The sequence below is a fragment of the Hirundo rustica genome, chromosome 18, assembly GCF_015227805.2.
Source record: "Hirundo rustica isolate bHirRus1 chromosome 18, bHirRus1.pri.v3, whole genome shotgun sequence".
NCBI classification, from domain to species: domain Eukaryota; kingdom Metazoa; phylum Chordata; class Aves; order Passeriformes; family Hirundinidae; genus Hirundo; species Hirundo rustica.
Genome location: NC_053467.1, coordinates 11,190,780 through 11,208,487, shown reverse-complemented (window position 1 = coordinate 11,208,487; position 17,708 = coordinate 11,190,780). Strand labels below are relative to the sequence as shown.

Below are 17,708 nucleotides of genomic sequence, written 5' to 3'. Positions count from 1 at the left end.
TTGGAAGTGCAGTCCCTGGTCAGGGTGACTTAGGTCAGGCATCACAGATTCCCAGAACATCAAGGATCATCCCCTCAGTCAGGAGCTGGCACAGTCAGAGTTCACCCGTGGTTTGGGGTCGGTTTGGCCTTTGGGGGGCACGTGGGGATTGTGATGTTTCTGCAGAGGAGGCACCACAAATCTTGTGAGAAGGAACAAAGTGAAAGTAACACGGGGCACACACAGATCTCGTGTCCGGTGACCCCTGATCCCTGTCCTGTCCCTCAGGGGGTCACCTCCGACCACGAGCACCAGCAGCTCCAGCCTGACCAACGAGGTGCCCAAGCAGCCGGTGAGCCGGGAGCTGGCGTCCGTGCGCCCCAGCGTCACCAACGTGGGTGTCCAGTACACCCCCCACTCCCACCAGTTCCCCAGGACAAGGAAAATGTTTGACAAAGGCCCAGAACAGGTAAGGAGAGATTTCCCTGCCAGCTCTGACAGCTTCTGCCCACTGGGGTTTGTCCCATTTTCCGTTGGTTGTGGTTTATTCCTGTGCGTCCCTCGCTTGCTTCCAGCTGCTGCTAATCCAGATTGGCTGCCTCTAACCAGCCAAATAAAAATTGATTAATTTATTTTCTTCGGGATAAATTGTGTTTTATGGCTTTTGATAGGGCATTATTCACTTCTGCCACTAAGCAATGTGTCTAATCAGAGCCCGTGGCTTGCTCTTCTGCAAACGTTTGTGTGCGTGAGCGACAGCCCAGAGTCAGCTCCCTGACCCTCGGGGCTGCTCCCACCCTGGCAGAGCGGGGCCAGGGGACAACTGTGATCACCAGGAGAAGGCAGCAGCACCTTCCCTGCTCTGGCCTTTGGCAGCAGCAGCCTGGCTGGCGTTTCTGAAAGCCTGGCTGGAGCCCGAGGGAGTGGAGCAGCTTTTCCCTTTTCCCTCGGGGTGTCCAGTGCCTGACACTCGGCTCTGCCTGGATCCCGAGGCGTCCTCGCTGCTCCACGCCACATCCTTGGGAGCCTGTGGCAAAACAACTCCTGGCACCTCCCCGAGGTGCCATGGGGCTGCTGCAGCCCAGATCCCTGCAGCTGAGGAGCGTGCACCTTTCCGGGGCCAGACTGTGACATCCCATCCCAAAGCAGGGAGCGCAGAGTTCCTGTCCTGGGCAGCCCTTGGGGCCTTTTGTGCCTGGCTGGGGCGGTGGCGTGTCCCTGGGGGTGTCCCTGGGGGTGTCCCTGGGGTGTCCCTAGGGGTGTCCCTGGGGGTGTCCCTGGGGGTGTCCCGGGGGGGTCCCTGGGTTATCCCTGGGCTGTCCCTGGGTTATCCCTGGGCTGTCCCTGGGTGTCCCTGGGTTATCCCTGGGGTGTCCCTGGCCCTGCAGGGCCTCACCCCTGTCCCCTCCCCACAGACAGCCGATGATGCTGACGACGCCGTGGGACACAAGAGCTTCATCTCGGCCGCGGTGCAGACGGGGTTCTGCGACTGGAGCGCCAAGTACTTCGCCCAGCCCGTCATGAAGGTAACCCTGGAGGGCGTGCTGGCCCCTGGGCACGGCCCTGCCCCTGCCCCTGCCCCTGCTCCTCCCTGCCATCCAGGGAGCAAAGGAATGCGTTGCTGGCCTCGTGCTGCCCTGGGGAGTGTGGGGTCACCTGTCAGGGAGAGGGAAGAAGTGACCAGAGGGAGCAGAGGGGTCGGTGAGGGTGGGACAGACACAGCCTGGGGAAGAGCTCGGCTCCCCGTGGAGCACAACCCACAAAAAAACGTAGGAATGAGGAGAGGTTCTATATCCACATCCCCCAGTTTGGCCTGGTTGCGCTGCAGAGTTGTTCTGTCTGAAATGTTGTGTTTCTCTGCATATAGAACATCACATTACAGCTAAAATGAATTGTTTTTTAGAATAAACAAATGGAATAAGGAGGGGCCTTTTCCTCAGAAAGGGCAGTGACAGGCTGGAGAGAGAGAGAGATGCTGTTTTCCTTCTGGCATTCCAGCTGAATCTCCTGGCTGTGGTAAAAGAGGCAGAGAAGTGGAGGGGAGCTGCCCTGGCAGAGGCCACGGTGGCAGCAGGACAGAGCAGAGCCTCTGCCCCTCTGTCCTCAGGTGGGATTTGGGAGCTGCTCTGCTTCAGCTCCCAGAGGAGAAAGTGAGTGGCCCACGAGTGCCTGGGGGAAGCTTGGGGAGCGTTATTGTTGGTTTTTAAAGTTGAAAAAAATGCAAGAAGTTGTGTTGCAGTGAAGGATAAGGGTGGTGATGGCAAATTTGCATCCAGGTCTCTTCAGAAGCAACTTGTTTGGGTAATTAAGTTGTCTCTGTGTGAAGTGAGAGAGAAACTGAAACCTTGTTCCAGGAAAAACTCAAACCAGAGCTCTTAAGAGATGGGCAAAGATAGCAGTGACTGGAAAGAGAAGCTATTACATTCCCAGAATGTTTCAGCTGTTAAATTCCCAGAATGTTTTAGCCAAAGCTCAGGTTTCAGGTTTAGGTATGAAGCAGGACAAGCAGTAAATCTCCCTCATTAGAGGCAACTTCCCGGTGCTCTGGGAGTCTCAGGGAGCCCAAAGGTGTCGGGACTTTGAGCTCCATCTCTGGCAGGGATTGCCATGGCCGGCAGGGGCCGTGCCCAGGCTCCATTATTGCCTCTCCACGGCGGATGTTTGTGTCCAACGCTGCTGCTGAGATCGTGCTAATGAGGAAATCGTGTGGTTTTAGTGCTGCCTCGTCTGGGAGTTGGGCTGAGCCATCATCCCCACACTCCTGGCATGTTCAGGTGCTGGGGTGAGGTAATTGCCCAAGTTTAAGGGTATCAGAACAGGGCAGGCTCTTGATTTCCAGAGGGAATCACTGGTGAAGCGATTGCCTGACACTTCCTCAGCTGCTGTGAAATTCCCTTTCTGCTGCAACCACGCAGTGATTCCTATGGGCACATCTGGGATGTGGGGCTGGGCTGCCTGGCCAAGCTTCCACCAGGGCTCTTCCTCCTCAAGATGAGCTCCAGTGCCTTGATTCAAGCCCAGACCAGAGCACGAGAGGAGGAGGATGATGTTTGAGCTCTTAGTTCTTATTAGAATCATTTGTCTGCTCCCCAAGAAAGCCTCTTCCCCGGGAAGAGGGGGGTCTTTATTAATAAAATAAATCAGAGTAGGCAGCCAGGCATGGGCAGGGGCAGTGGGGAGCTCTGTGGGGGAGTGGCTCTGCTACTACTTCCTGCATAGAAAATAGACTAAATTACCTTAGGGGAGGCAATAAAAAACCTGGAGCATTCCTGTACTTCTGTAACTCACAGGAGCCGGGGAGGGGAGGCGTGGAAAGGGGGGATTTCTGCAGTGCCAGGGGGCAGGAGCAGGGCTGGGCTCTGGCAGGAGCTCCCTGAGCCTCTGGGGATAGGAATTGCCCCTGCCTGGAGCTGGGAATTGCCCCTGCCTGGGGCTGGGAATTGCCCCTGCCTGGGGCTGGGAATTGCCCGTGTCTGGAGCTGGGAATTGCCCCTGCCTGGGGCTGGGAATTGCCCCTGTCTGGGGCTGGGAATTGTCCCTGCCTGGAGCTGGGAATTGTCCCTGCCTGGGGCTGGGAATTGCCCCTGTCTGGGGCTGGGAATTGCCCCTGTCTGGGGCTGGGAATTGCCCCTGCCTGGGGCTGGGAATTGCCCGTGTCTGGAGCTGGGAATTGCCCCTGTCTGGGGCTGGGAATTGTCCCTGCCTGGAGCTGGGAATTGTCCCTGCCTGGGGCTGGGAATTGTCCCTGCCTGGAGCTGGGAATTGCCGGTGTCTGGAGCTGGGAATTGCCCCTGCCCAGAGTTGGGAATTGCCCCTGCCTGGGGCTGGGAATTGCCCCTGCCTGGGGCTGGGAATTGTCCCTGCCTAGGGCTGGGCTGCTGACCATGAGCTGTCCTCACCAGGCACGGGTGAAGCTTGGACAGAACCAAACCTGTGTTTTCTTATCACACCAGGGAGGGAGACATTTGATTTCCCTGTTAGTGCTGCAAAGCAGCTTTGAAAGGCCAAGGAGAGGGAGTTTCCTGCAGGTGTTATCCTGTCCCAACAGGGAATTACAGGTGGCTTTGGGATTGGATTGGTGCGTGTGCAAGGGACAGGGAGAAATCCCCGTGTGAGAACTTTCTCGGAGCTCTCTTGGCTGGAAGTCAGGACTGACAGCTCGGGTGCTGCCTGAGTTTCCATGGAGCCCCTGTTCCTGCAGTCCCTGTTCCTGCAGCAGCAGGGAACAGTCCTGCCTGCTGCCTTTTGGGAGCTTCAGCCTCATGAAAAAGGCAAAGAGTGAAGTGTACCAAGCAGTGATGGAAAAACGACACTGCTGCTTAATTCCAGCCGTTCCTTTGGAGCTGCCTCCTGCCTTCATAAACGGGGAAAGACGAGGCAACTGTTCCTGTAATGAATAAACATAAAATGGTTGTGAGTGCATCTCAGTCATATATAATTTATGGATTTAGTTTTGCTTCATGGACCTTGCCCTGAGAATGCTTTCACTGGAAAGACTGAGGGATTAATTTCCAGCGTAAATCAGGGGCTCCGTTCCAAGCCATCATTCCGGGTTTGATTTATTGATTATCTAATCAAATAAACGGAGAAAGGAAACGCTGCGCTCTAAATTCTCCCCGTGCCAGGAAAAGCAGGTCCCTAGCCCTGCTCTGATCTCTGCAGAAGCTTTTCCTCTCCCTGCAATCCCTCGTGGCTCAGAGCTGTTCTGGGAGCCACGGGGCGCAGGAAAGCCTCGGTGCCAGCTGTCAGGAAGTCCTGAGTCAAGGAGAGCGGGAGCCAGCATCTGTTATTTCCAGGGCTGGCAGAACATGCAGGCAGGAGCTGGGAAGGATCCTGGAAGGTGAGAATTACATAAGCAGCCCTTCCTGCTAAATCCCTGCCCGAGCTGCCTGGCCCTGGGTGGAAGCCCTGGGAGAGGAGTGGGATCCTGTAGCTGCTGCAGGAACGGTGACAGGCAGGATTTTCCTCTGGAGCCTTGTGCCAGGCGCTCCCTGCTCCCCTCCTGGCGCCCACTGCCCTGGGGAGAGGGACAGACCCGGGTCAGGGAAGGAAAACTCTGCTGGGAGGCTTCAGGTGCTCACAGGTCTGGGGGCAGCTCTGGGGAAGGACCCGTCCCCATCCCGCAGCTGGGGCACGTCCAGGGGAGGGAGCAGAGCTGGGCTGCGTGTTCCCATGGATCCTGCCTCCCTCCTGGCAGGATGATCCCCTCAGCCACACAGCTGGGGGCCAGCACAGCCCTTACCTGCGTGTTCCCATGGATCCTGCCTCCCTCCGGGCAGGATGATCCCCTCAGCCACACAGCTGGGGGCCAGCACAGCCCTTACCTGCGTGCTCTGACTCTGCCATGCTGGCCCAAGGGCTCTTCCCTGGGCTTGCTTTAATTTATTCCCAGAGAAGCTGGATTTTCATTAAGGTGTAGGTGTCATCTCTCCCCTCTCAAATCCCTTTGATGTATTTTAGCTCAGGTTTGTTTGTTGCTTTTCGTTAGGGGTCGTTTGTCATTGCCTGTCTAATAGGTGTTGTGCTGAGATAAAGAGCTTTTTTCTTTGCCAGGAGGAAAGGTGGAGGGTGGGCTTCTTATTTTTTATTTATTTTACAGAAGCAGGAGTCCAGCTCAGTAACAGCTGTTTTCCAAAGGATAACATGGTTGGAAGGCAGCGTTTGTAATAGTGACAGATGATTTAAGGACTTTCTTATTCAGGGAAAATAAGGTTTGTTTGTCTCCCTTCTCCAAGAGTTGTTCCTTTGGAACAACCAGCATCAAAGGGAGCTGCACCAGAGCCCTGCAGCTCAGCTCCTTCACTGATCCAGGGATGCTTCTGGAGCAGGGGAGTCTTGGATCATTTTTTTTAAGTATGAAGAACACCTCATATGGCTCCTGCCATGGTTTGGGGTGAGATCCTGTGAGTGTGTTGTGGATGAGGCTGGGAATGGCCGTGGTGGGGCTGGCCTGGCCTCGTGCCGTGCCTGGAGCTTTTGTAGGGGAGCGCTGAAACCTGGAGCTGTGGGGTGTCAATAAACACCATCAAACGGCTCAGAGGGGCTGTGGCTGCAGGGCCCTTTCCAGTTTTGGGGGGAATTCTGTGTGTAATCCAAGCCAGGTGACACAGGGCACCAAAACAGGGCTGAATGGTGAATGGCGGTGGAAAGCTGGACATCCCGGGGATTTGGGAATGTGGCCATGACGTCCCGCTGGGCCAGCAGCCCTTGACTGGCGGGAGCAGCAAGGTTTCAGCGTGCTCTGAGCTGGCTGGAGCAGGGCTGTGCTCCCTCTTTGATCTGCGTGATGCTTCTCAGCTGAGGAGAGTTGAGAGCGAGCTGGGCGCTGTGCGTGATCCGAGCCGCGGTGCTCGGAGGGGACGGCGGCCACGGGCAGCTCTGGGGTCACTGCTGTGCGTGTGTGTGTGCTCCTGTCCTGGCAGATCCCCGAGGAGCACGACCTGGAGAGCCAGATCCGCAAGGAGCGGGAGTGGCGCTTCCTGCGCAACGCGCGCGTCAGGAAGCAGGCGCAGAAGATCATCCAGAGGGGTGAGTGCTTCCCGTGCCCGGCACCTGAGCCCTGGCACCCCAATTCGCCGTGATCCCAGTTAGGGACGGCCCCTCCCGCTGGTGCCTGCTCCCTGCTGGTGCTGCTGCTGGCGTTTCCCTGCTGCTCCCCGTTTGAGCCAGCTCAGGTTCTGCCTTGGAGGGGATCGCTGCGGGGTTACATCCAGAGCTGCAGGCTCAGGGGTTGATGTGGGACCTGCTGGGGCTGTCCCCGAGCTCAGGACACACCTCAGGGATGTCTCCCACCTTCCCTGCCATGCTGAGCTCTCTGAGTGCTGTTCACTCCTTGTATCCCACTTTATTCGGGATATTTGTGCCTGTGCTTTGTGTGTGCTGCTCCCAAGGTGCCTCAGGTCCGTGGGAGCTCACCAGGAACCTGGGCTTGAATCTTTAGGGCTCTCTGAGGCAGCTTCGGGCTGGAAATTTGGAAAACTTCCAGCAAAATTTTCCAGAATTTTGCGGGAAATCTCAGCAAGTTCTCTTATTTGCTGAGAACACATTCTCTCAGCGCAGGAATTTATTCGAATAAACCGGAACCTAATCCAGATTGGCTGCCTCTAACCAGCCAAATTTAAAAAATGATTATTTTATATTTCATAACCCCTAATGAAGCTTCCAGAGGAATTTGAACTCCTCAGTTCTTCCCTGCTCGTGTGCCCTGAGCAGCAGGAGCTGCTGGTGTGCTCCCATGGCAGGCCTGGGGCGAGCAGGGGCTGCTCCTCCCCAGGATGGTTCTGGAGGCTGGCAGGGCTGGAAATGCCGGAGTGCTGAAGGAAGAGTGCCCAGGGCTCAGCCTGGGCTCCTGGGGGTGCAGCCTGCAGCTTCATGCAGGATCATCAAGCAGAGGAACGCAGATGTGATCCCGGAGCCCGGGAGGTTCTGGTGGAATACAAACAAGGGGATTTTTCGTGCTTGCCCAGAGAAGTTAAATCCCTTTCTAGACAGTGTTCATGTTTGGTTGCTTGACCTGAGCGACTGAAATGCCACTATTCATTTAAAAAAAAAAAAAAAAAAAAAAAGAAAATGTGAAATATTACAAAGAATTAAAGCAGGCTTACAAGCTTTTAATGAAAATTGGATTCAGTGGATGCATTCTAAAACGAACTCGGGCTGCATGGATGTCTCCTGGGTTTAGGGCTCGGTGTGGTGAATTCAGACTCACCCAGCAGTGTCAGGGGTCCCTGCACTGTGGGTGAATAGCAAACTGCTCTGAACACAGGATGGGAGAAGTCTTCACCCGTCATCTTAAGGTCTCTGTGGAAAATGCATTCTTCATTTGCAAATTAACCAAAAATTTAAGGGAACTGAAATGGATGGTTAAATAAATAAAACCCACAAGCTACAGTGAAATGCTGTATTTTAAATTAAAAAAAAAAAGGCATTTTCATATTTTATGTTTTGAAGAAATAGTGTTGGTTTTCCCCTGAACACGAGCTGGCGTTTCCCTGGGTCTGGCTGGGCTTGTTCTCTTTGCCTGCCCGTGTGAAGGATGCAGGGTTTGTCAGCACGGTTCTTGGTTTGTACCTCAAGACCTGAGACAGCTGGGGGAGTCTGAGAACCTTCAAACTGAGAGAAATTTGAATCAGCAGGAAGTGAGACTTCGAATGCAGTTTTATCTTTCCTTGCAAATGAATTATTTTTGATTACCTGTCAAAATAGTTGTGAAAGCAGTATGACCTACTTTGATTTAAAAAAAAGGGACTTTAGCTGCATTTTTCATTCGACCAGGAAACAGATAAATTTTCATATAAATTATCAGCAAAACAGAGATAGTCTTCTTCTGACACTGAGGTGGGTTTGTTTGGTTTTACTGCAGGAAGGTTGTGATACATGCTGCAGGCATGCAGAAAGGTGAACAGGCTGCCTTGCAGAGAGTGATGGCCGATTAGGAACATTTTAATCAAAAAGTCTGCGAAATGAGCAGGGCACCAGCTCACCTGAGGGGCTGGAGGTGTGCTGAGGACATGTGGGCACAGGGCTGGGAAAGGAGACAAAAGTCATTTATGGTACTTTACACGAGCCTGTGTGCACGGCTTGCTGTATTTAATATTGAAAACTCAGCCAAGGTGCCACTGAAATGAGAAAAATTTTGAGATTTTTAAGATTCTTAAAGCTTCTGGAAGGAAGGAGGGAGGGGCTGGGGGTGTCCTGGTGAGAACGGGGGCAGGGGTGACCTGTGGCACTGGGGGGCTGGGGCTGTCCTTGGGGACACCCCGGGTGTGCCCTGAGCTGGGGCTGACCCTGGGGACACCCCGGGTGTGCCCTGAGCTGGGGCTGACCCTGGGGACACCCCGGGTGTGCCCTGAGCTGAGGCTGTCCCCGCAGGCATTTCCCGGCTGGACGATCAGATCTTCCTCAACCGGAACCCGGGCGTGCCCTCCGTGGTGAAGTTCCACCCCTTCACCCCCTGCATCGCCGTGGCCGACAAGGACAGCATCTGGTGAGGGCTGGGGACATGGGGACACAGCAGGGACAGCATCTGGTGAGGGCTGGGGACATGGGGACACAGCAGGGACAGCACCTGGTGAGGGCTGGGGACATGGGGACACAGCAGGGACAGCACCTGGTGAGGGTTGAGTTCCTGGGGACACAGCAGGGACAGCACCTGGTGAGGGTTGAGGACCTGGGGACACAGCAGGGACAGCACCTGGTGAGGGGTGAGGACCTGGGGACACAGCAGGGACAGCATCTGGTGAGGGCTGGGGACATGGGGACACAGCAGGGACAGCACCTGGTGAGGGTTGAGGACCTGGGGACACAGCAGGGACAGCACCTGGTGAGGGTTGAGGACCTGGGGACACAGCAGGGACAGCTGGCCCTTTGTCCTGGCTGTCTCAGCAGGTGGAGGTGTTGCAATGCTGCCCTGTGATGGTGAGAGCCCCTGGCACAGGGTGCCCAGAGCAGCTGTGGCTGCCCCTGGATCCCTGGCAGTGCCCAGGGCAGGTTGGACATTGGGGAGCAGCCTGGGACAGTGGAGGTGTCCCTGCCATGGCAGGGGTGGCACTGGCTGGGCTCTGAGGTCCTTCCAATCCAAACCATTCCACGCTCCCGTGACATTTTGTTAGTCAAAGGATGCCAGACTCCAAAGGGGAAATCCCAGACTGGGATCCCAAATGAGTGCATCTCTCTACAGCCTGCTCAGAGAGCTGAAAACTCAGGCGCTGTTTCTTCCTCCCACAGCTTTTGGGACTGGGAGAAAGGGGAAAAGCTGGACTATTTCCACAACGGGAACCCTCGGTACACGCGGATCACGGCCATGGAGTACCTGAACGGCCAGGACTGCTCCCTGCTGCTCACGGCCACAGGTGAGGGACACGCTGTCCCACCAGTCCTGCTGAGCTCTTCTGGGCCTCCTCCTGTCCCCAGCCTGGCTCCTCCCTCCCTGCTCTCAGCTCAGGAGCCATTTCCAGGGTCAAACCTGCCAGTTCTTCCTGCCAGCACTGAAACCTCTCAAGCAGGTGCTGCAAAGACTTTGCAAGGACTGACCAGTCCAACACCTGCTGGAGCCCTTCCCAGCTGAGTCTTTGTTGTGGTCACCCCTCCTGTGGCGCACCTGGGGACAGGTGATTTAATTTAGTTAAAGCTGCTGTGCAGAGCTGAGGCTGTGCAGCAGCCACAGCGGAGGAGGTGCAGTTCTGCTCCCCGTGCTGTGCTGGTGTGAGCAGGCAGGGCTCAGCCCCAGCACCAAAGCTCCCTGAGTCTGTGTCCGTGCCTCACCTGAGCAGCTCTCCAGCTGCACCGAGGGGATTGCGTGAGGAGACCTTGCCCAGGCTGTGAAGCTGTGAGTCAGAGCTGCTCCTGTCCCAGGGAACCATTCCAAACCTGGCACTCCGAGGGTTTTCAACAGCTTCTCCAGCTCCCTGCTCGGCTGTACAGGTTGGGTGTAATTAAGGGAGGGGGAAGGGGAGCTGAGAGAGCCTTCAGGACATATTTCTTTCAATTTATTGATTCTTAGCACAAAAGTTTCACAGATGGGGAGCAGATTGAAAAAAATACACAATGTTCTTGAAAGATTTGCTGCTGATGGGCTGGGCTTTGATGCTGCTGCTTCTGTGGGGCTGTTTTGTGTTGAGTGGGTACTTGTGTGGCCCTCGGCACCAATCCAGAGATGAATCCTGGAGAAAATGAATGTCAAGGAAACGGAGAGACATTGAATGTCAGGTGTTGTTCAAGGGAGGAGAAAAGCTCTTCCAGAACAGCTCCAGTAGAACAAAGCTTTGGGTTTCTTGGACGTAAACTAGAGGGGGAAAACAGCTCCAACAAAAAGTGTTCAAGTGACACTCTGAGATTCGGGGTCTGTGTGACTTCAGCCGTGCTTCTCCTCTTCTTCCTCGTGCACAAGGAGCTGCAGGAGCTGCACCAGCAGTGACTTTGCTTTGTGTTCTTTCTCTGTGCTCCCCAAGACGATGGTGCCATCAGAGTGTGGAAGAACTTTGCAGACCTGGAGAAGAACCCGGAGATGGTGACGGCCTGGCAGGGGCTGTCAGACATGCTGCCAACCACACGAGGTGGGTCCTGCTGGGGGGAGGATCAGCCTTTGTGCAGCTTTCCCTGACCTCCTTTAGCCCCAGCTCCAGTTCTGGCACTCGTCCTTCCCTGTTCATTGTGGGTCAGGAGGTGGCAGAGGCACCCGTGGTCTGAATGCGGCACGTGCAGAAGGGCAGCACAGTGAGACGTCGGCCTGCTTGGCATGCCAGGAGAGCTGGGCAGAAAAGGGTGTGAAAAGGAGCACTGGCATCCAGCCACACATGGGACGGGGCCAGAAAAGCAGTTTGTGTAACCCTGAAATCTCATTTAGGACACTACGGGAGGTTTTGGGATGTTAAAGGAGTTTTTAGGATGTTAAAGGAGGTTTTGGGATATTAAAGAAAGTTTTAGGATGTTAAAGGAGGTTTTAGGATGTTAAAGGAGTTTTTAGGACATTAAAGAAGGTTTTAGGATATTAAAGGAGGTTTTAGGATGTTAAAGGAGTTTTTAGGATGTTAAAGGAGTTTTTAGGATGTTAAAGGAGGTTTTGGGATATTAAAGGAGGTTGTAGGATGTTAAAGGAGGTTTTACAGCATTCCAGGAGGTGGATGTTCTGTCCTTCCCAGACCTCATCAGGTGCTAATGCTGTAAGGGCAGTTCTCTGTCGCTTGAACATTTCTAATCAAGGCTGCGGGATTTTCTGTGTGTGCTCTGGTTCAATCAGCACCTTGTGGGATTGATGGAGGGAGTGCAGGAGGAGGCTGCCTGGCCCGTGCTGTGCAGGAGGTCAGATGAGATGACCATCATCATTCATCCTGACCTTAAAAGCTGACAGTTCTCATTTCTGAGCTGATGTGGTTCATCCCAGGAGCCTGACACAGCTCTTTCAGCTATTCATTGGATTTTCCTGGGGCTGCCTCGTGCGTGTTGTTTTCCCCTCACCCTCCCCAGGGTCTCAGGGAGCAGGAGCTGTGTTCCAGGCTCTGCCTCGCTGGGGGCAGTGCCCAGAGCTGCTGAGGAGCTGCTGGAAGTTCAGAGCCTGCTGTGCAAATGGCAGAACCTGCCCTTTCCGAGGCGGCAGCAGGAGCAGGAGGGGCTGCTGCGGGCGGGCACAGTGAGCCCGGGAGCTGGGACCAGCTGCCCTTCGTGGTGTCACTCTGTAGTGACACCGCAGCTTTCCTGCCTGCTGGTTGATGTTTCCCATCCCTGGATCCAGGATCTGGTTTCTTGGTGCTGGGAATGCCCCGGGGCTGCTCGTGGGCAGGGAGGGTGCTGGAATTCCCTCAGCACAGCCCCACTGTCCTGCCTTCCCTTCCACCAGAGCCTGTGCTGGTTGTGCCTCACTCTGGACAGGATTTAACACCCAGAAAGGATTTTCCGTGTCTGACGCTGCACAACAGGCTCAGAGCCGGGAGAGCTCTGAGAGCTGGGCGGTTCCATTTGCCAAAACTGGACTGGAGAAACTTTTAGATCTGTTCTCTTCAGGATTGGGGGTTTATTATTCCCTTGGTTTTTTCTGTCCCTTGTGGACTGAAGCAGTCTGGGGCCTGTTTCCTTTGCCTTCCACCTTCCCAGCAGACTGGGCAGCAGAGAAGGACAGATCTGTTTGTGGAGAGAGAAATAAATGTAGCCACTTCAAAAGAGCTAAGTGGAGCAAGTCCCGGTGGAGATGAGAGTCTTCAGAGTCATCTGCTGCCAAGACCACAGCTGTGGTCCAGCGCTGCCTCAGAAAACTGAGGATGCATCTTTGAAGCTGCAGAGCTCAGGAGTTTTACTGGAGTTTGTTTGCTCCCACTATTGATTTCCCTCCCTGCTCTGGCAGCTTTTCCCCTGTGTCACAATGTCACAGCCACCTCTGAGCTGCTCCTGAGAACAGGCAGAACATGACAAGAACTTGGCTTTCAGGGCCCTTTTCCCGCTTAGGAAAGGAGAGGAACATGTGACACCTGAACACGTCCTAAAAGCAGCCCAGGGTAGTGGGAGATGGACGGTGCCGCGCTCAGGGGCTGCCTGGGAGGGGCAGAGCACAGGTCAGGCGCAGGATTTGCACATTTCCCCCGGGAGGTCGGCGCTGAGCTGGCACAGCCTGGGGGTTGGTTCCCTGTGTGGGCACAGAGACCCTGACCCGTGGCAGGAGCCCCGTGCTGCAGGGATGTGTGCAGCTCCCAGGAGTTCCTCGGGTTTCTGGCTCTCCTCTGGCCGTGCTGGGCCCGGCTGAGGCAGAGGAGGGCTCCTCATCCCTGCAGAGCCTCCAGCCCTGTGCTGCTCCCAGGCAGCCGGGACCTGCTGCCTCCCCAAAAACCTGTGCTGGACTCAGGGAGGCGCGTGCTGCTCTGGGTGCTGCTGCTTCTCCTTGGTGTTCTCCAGTTTTTGTTTCTAATCCCCGTTTTAAGCTGGGTTCTGCTCTGGCTGACCGACTGCCCCTGAGCACCCCCTGACCCCTGTCTCCTCGCAGGTCTGGCCCGAAGGGTGTCCATCTATCTGGACAGAAGCAAGCAGGGAGGTGAGTGCTGTTCCTGTGCTCAGGGGTGGGCAGGAGCTCCTGGGGGCGGTTGGTTGGGGTTTTGGCGCGGTTTGAGGGATTCCTGGCTCCCTGTGGCTCCTGGGAAGCTTCGCTTCCACCTCTGCCACCCCCTGCCCTGTGCCTGTGCCCGTGAGGAATGCAGGGAGGGATCTGTGCTCCCTGGGCAGGCACAGGCCCTGTGGGACACGGGAATCTCCCCGTCAGCCCCTCTGAGCTCCCTGGGGCGCGGGAGGTGTGGGGGGATTTGGGAGTCTCCCTTTTGCAGGCAGATTTCACAGCATCCCTGCACAGGAGGGTTGGGGTGGGAGGTTCCAAAGGCAGCCAGCGTAAAGCTGATGTGGCTTTGGCTGGGGTTTGTCTGTGGAACACCTGGGGTTTGTCTGTGGAACACCTGGGGTTTGTCTGTGGAACACCTGGGGTTTGTCTGTGGAACACCTGGGGTTTGTCTGTGGAACACCTGGGCTGTAAAGGCCCTGTGGAAAGGAGGTGCTGGGGATCTTTCCCAGCGGCCTCAGAATCGTGGAGCCTTGGCAGGGATCAGGCAGAGGGGAAATTCAGGTTGGATCCATGGGAGAAATCCTTCCCTGTGAGGGTGGGGAGGCCGTGGCACAGTGTGTCCCAGGCCAGGCTGGGCAGGGCTTGGAGCCACCTGGGACGGTGGAAGGTGTCCCCGCCGTGGCAGGGTGGCACCGGATGGGCCGTGCCCAGCCCGAATCCTTCTGGGACTCTGATAAATGTCACGGGTTGCACTCTGCCGGTGGAGGGGAGGTGAGGGAATCCCCAGCCTTGTCCCCCGGCCGCCGTGCAGGGCGTGAGGCTGCGGATCCCCGCTCCCAGCAGCCGGGGAGCAGACGGTCGATGTGTCAGGGGTCCCGGGGGCCCATCCGCGCCCGCTCTGACGTCGTCACCTCAGGAAGTTCATCGATTATTAATGTTTGCTGACTGATCAGAGCTGGCGGTGTCGGTAGTGATTAATCACCCGGGCTCCTGGCAGGGGCTGATTCACAGCTCGCTGGCGGAGTTCAGCGAATCCCCGCGGCCCGGGGAGCCGGGGCAGCAGTGAGCAGAGCTGATGTGTGGCTGCTGCTGCTGCCTGGCTCCCAAATCCCCCAGCAAAGGCTAAAATTAGCAGGGCTTGGCTGCAGGGAATCCCCGCTCCGTGAGGCAGGCCCGGAGCGCTCGCGGGGGATTCCGGAGCCGATCGATGCCCGTGGGCAGGGCGGCTCGACGGAAGCTGCTGCGGCTGCCTCTGCTCTCCTGGTGACACAGGCAGCACCGGCGTTCCCCCTTCCCTCCGGAGAGCTGTAAAAAACGGGCGGAACCAGCGCTCTCCTGGCAGCAAAGCGCAGCAGCAGCGTGCCCCGGGCCTGGAGGTGTCCCAGGCCAGGTTGGATGGGGCTGGGAGCAGGGGAACAGCTCCAGCCTGCAGCAGGAGCTGGGCAGGGGATCAAACCCGGGCCCATCCTGGAGAGCAGGGCAGGGGGATGGCAGGGAGGCTTCCCACGTCTCCCACACCAGGAGCGAGGCTGCGGGAGCAGCGACACGGCTCCGCTTGGGTTATTCTGCGGCAGTGAAACCGTTGGAGAAATCGCAGCTCCAGGGGTTTGTGTTCTTTTAATTGAATTCCCAGCATCCCGGCTCCTGCTGGCCCTCGCTGCAGAGTCCTTGGCAGGAGGAGGGTGACACTTTTTGAGAGGATGTTGTAGAAATTAATGACGAGTGAGGTCATCCAACCCTCCCACTGCTTCCTGGAAATGAAAGCAGGGATGTGCTTCACTGCTCGACCAGGAGGGCCCGTGATTAAAAAATGATCTGTCAGAATCCAGGATGCTTTTCTGTTGTGCTCCATGTGGGCATTCCTGATTCCGCTGAAATGCCAAGGACAGCCTGGCCGCGTTCAGGCCTTACAGGGGAGCGCAGATGTTGGAGTGCAGCTGCTTTCGCCACGTTAGTACTGGAATCCATCCATGGAATTGTCCCAGCCAGGCAGACGTCTCTGGCTCAGGGCAGTCCCCAGGGAGCAGCCATGGGAAGTTGTACCTTCAGGAACAGCTGTTGGTGTGGATACACTCAGCCATGCAGAACTGCCAGTGCTGGCTTTAAAAGGCTCAAAAGCAAACAACAAGAAAAACCTCCAAACCAAAAACAACAACAACAACACCTCCACCACAGACATTTAAAAATTCCTTTCCCTGAGCTGTGGAAGATTTGTTGCTCATTATCTAAGAACATAATATCCTTTAGGGGGAAATGGTGCTCTCAGCTCCTGATGCATTGCAGCAGTGCAGCGCTGGTGCCTGCAGCTCCTGGGCTCTGGGAGCGCCAGGATCCCACCACTGCCCTGTGCCAGGGGCTGTGCCAGCTCTGTCCCTGTGTGCTCCTGTGAGGGGGACACGTCAGGCAGAGCCAGCTCTGGGGCTGTGTGGGTGCTCAGAGCAGCACCTGAGGGCAGCAGGGGCTGGGGGCAGCTCGGGCGCTCAGAGCAGGGGCTGAGGAGCAGCTCAGGAGCTCAGAGCAGGGGCTGAGGAGCAGCTCAGGAGCTCAGAGCAGGGGCTGGGGGCAGCTCGGGCGCTCAGAGCAGGGGCTGGGGAGCAGCTCAGGTGATCAGAGCAGGGGCTGGGCAGCAGCTCAGGTGCTCAGAACAGGGGCTGAGGAGCAGCTCAGGTGCCAAGCCCAGGAGCCAAACCCCACGGGTGGGCTGCAGGCTCGGTTGTAACATCCTGGAGTAGGACCTCTGTTAATTAAAAAGGAAATGATCATTAGTATTCAATCCCACGTTCGCTCCTCATCCCAAAATACTATGAATTGAGCATGGAGACACGAGCCAATCCTGTCCCATCTCTGCCATGCAAACCTTTGCTTGTACATAGAAATAGTTCAGCTATTTCTGTCTCATTCCATACTGTGAGTGCCAGCTCTGGATGGAACATTTCGCAGTCAGAGGAAGCTCTCCTTCCCCTCACACACTTCCAAGTGACTGACATTTCTGCACTGCTTGTCTGCTCTTCAGACAGGTTGGAATTCTGGTTCAGCATTCCCAGTTGCATCCCCTTTTTGGCCAGGGCACGAGTGGGGTGCAGCAGGGGCAGAGCCCCCAGCCCAGGACTCAGCACAGGCACCTTTGCAGCCAGGACACAGCCCCTCCAGGCAGATCCTTGCTTTGGGATGATCCAAACCCTGCTCTTCCCTCTTCCAGGGAGCAGCAGTCATCCCTGAGCGGAACTATTGAAGTTTTAGTGAGAGAGGCAGGGGCTGCAAGGTCTGGAGCCACACTGTGGCCAGCATCATCCCTGGCAGTGTCCAGGGCTTGGAGTGACCTGGGGTCGTGGAATGTGGAATGAGGTGGTTGTTAAGGTCCCTTCCAACCCAAACCATTCCAGGAGTCCGTGATTATCTCCCTCCTTTTTTCTCCAGCCTGCTTGGGAGTGAACCCTTGTCCCTTCCATCTGCTTGTGTCCCCTGGGAATCTCTGTGTGATCCCTCTGGAGCCTCTTCCCTCCGTGAGACTTTCCCTGCCTTTCTCGATGTCTTGGCTGGATGTGCTCAGTGACAAGCTCCTGACAGGCACACCAGGAGAGGCTCCAAAAAGGCCAGCTCTGCCCCCAAACCCACCTTCCCTGTGCCCCCTGGAAGTGCAGCTTGGGATGCAGGATGGGACTCGGTGCTGATCAGAAAGAAACCTTTTCTCCAGGCTGGGGAACGTTCCTGGGAAAGTGGGAGCTTTGGAGCTGCTTGGGAGCTCTTTGCCCGCTGAACTCCGCAGGGATGGTAATGGCCAGATCCATCTCAGCTGCCAGGTTTGTGCTGTCACACGGGCTGTAAACAGATGACAAATGCAAACACTTCAGTGGTGTTTATCATCTCCATCACTGCCTGCTTGTTCGCCTCGGCTCTCCAGCCCTGCGAGCTGCCAGGCAATCCGAAGGAGCAATCCGTTTGACTAAAGATAAAGATCCAGGCTCCCAGGTCAGCCCGGAGTCCCGAGTTTCCCGCAGTGAGGTGAGGGACTGTCAGTAAATAGCAGTGACCTCCTCCATGGACGTGGCGAGGTGAGGAATCGGCTCGGCTGTGATGCTTAGGAAGGGGAGAGGGGCAGAGTGTTTCCTCTGAAGCTGTGCAAAACAAGGTCATCCCATCATGCTGGAGGAGAACTCGGTGTTCACAGGATGTGTCTGCTGCTTCCTTTGTGCTC

General features: G+C 56.1%; 1 protein-coding gene across 4 annotated transcripts in view; it reads left to right on the top strand.

The window, feature by feature from the left end:
* The window catches only part of RPTOR (regulatory associated protein of MTOR complex 1), a 99,127-nt gene that overhangs the window by 72,131 nt on the left and 9,288 nt on the right, over positions 1–17,708 (top strand). For all 4 annotated transcript variants that reach the window (XM_040081459.1, XM_040081458.1, XM_040081460.2 and 1 more), the window contains 7 exons: positions 268–448; positions 1,395–1,505; positions 6,402–6,507; positions 8,851–8,965; positions 9,706–9,830; positions 10,929–11,033; positions 13,448–13,495. In XM_040081459.1, the coding sequence (XP_039937393.1) occupies positions 268–448; positions 1,395–1,505; positions 6,402–6,507; positions 8,851–8,965; positions 9,706–9,830; positions 10,929–11,033; positions 13,448–13,495 (791 nt within the window). The remainder of the gene's footprint in view (positions 1–267; positions 449–1,394; positions 1,506–6,401; positions 6,508–8,850; positions 8,966–9,705; positions 9,831–10,928; positions 11,034–13,447; positions 13,496–17,708) is intronic.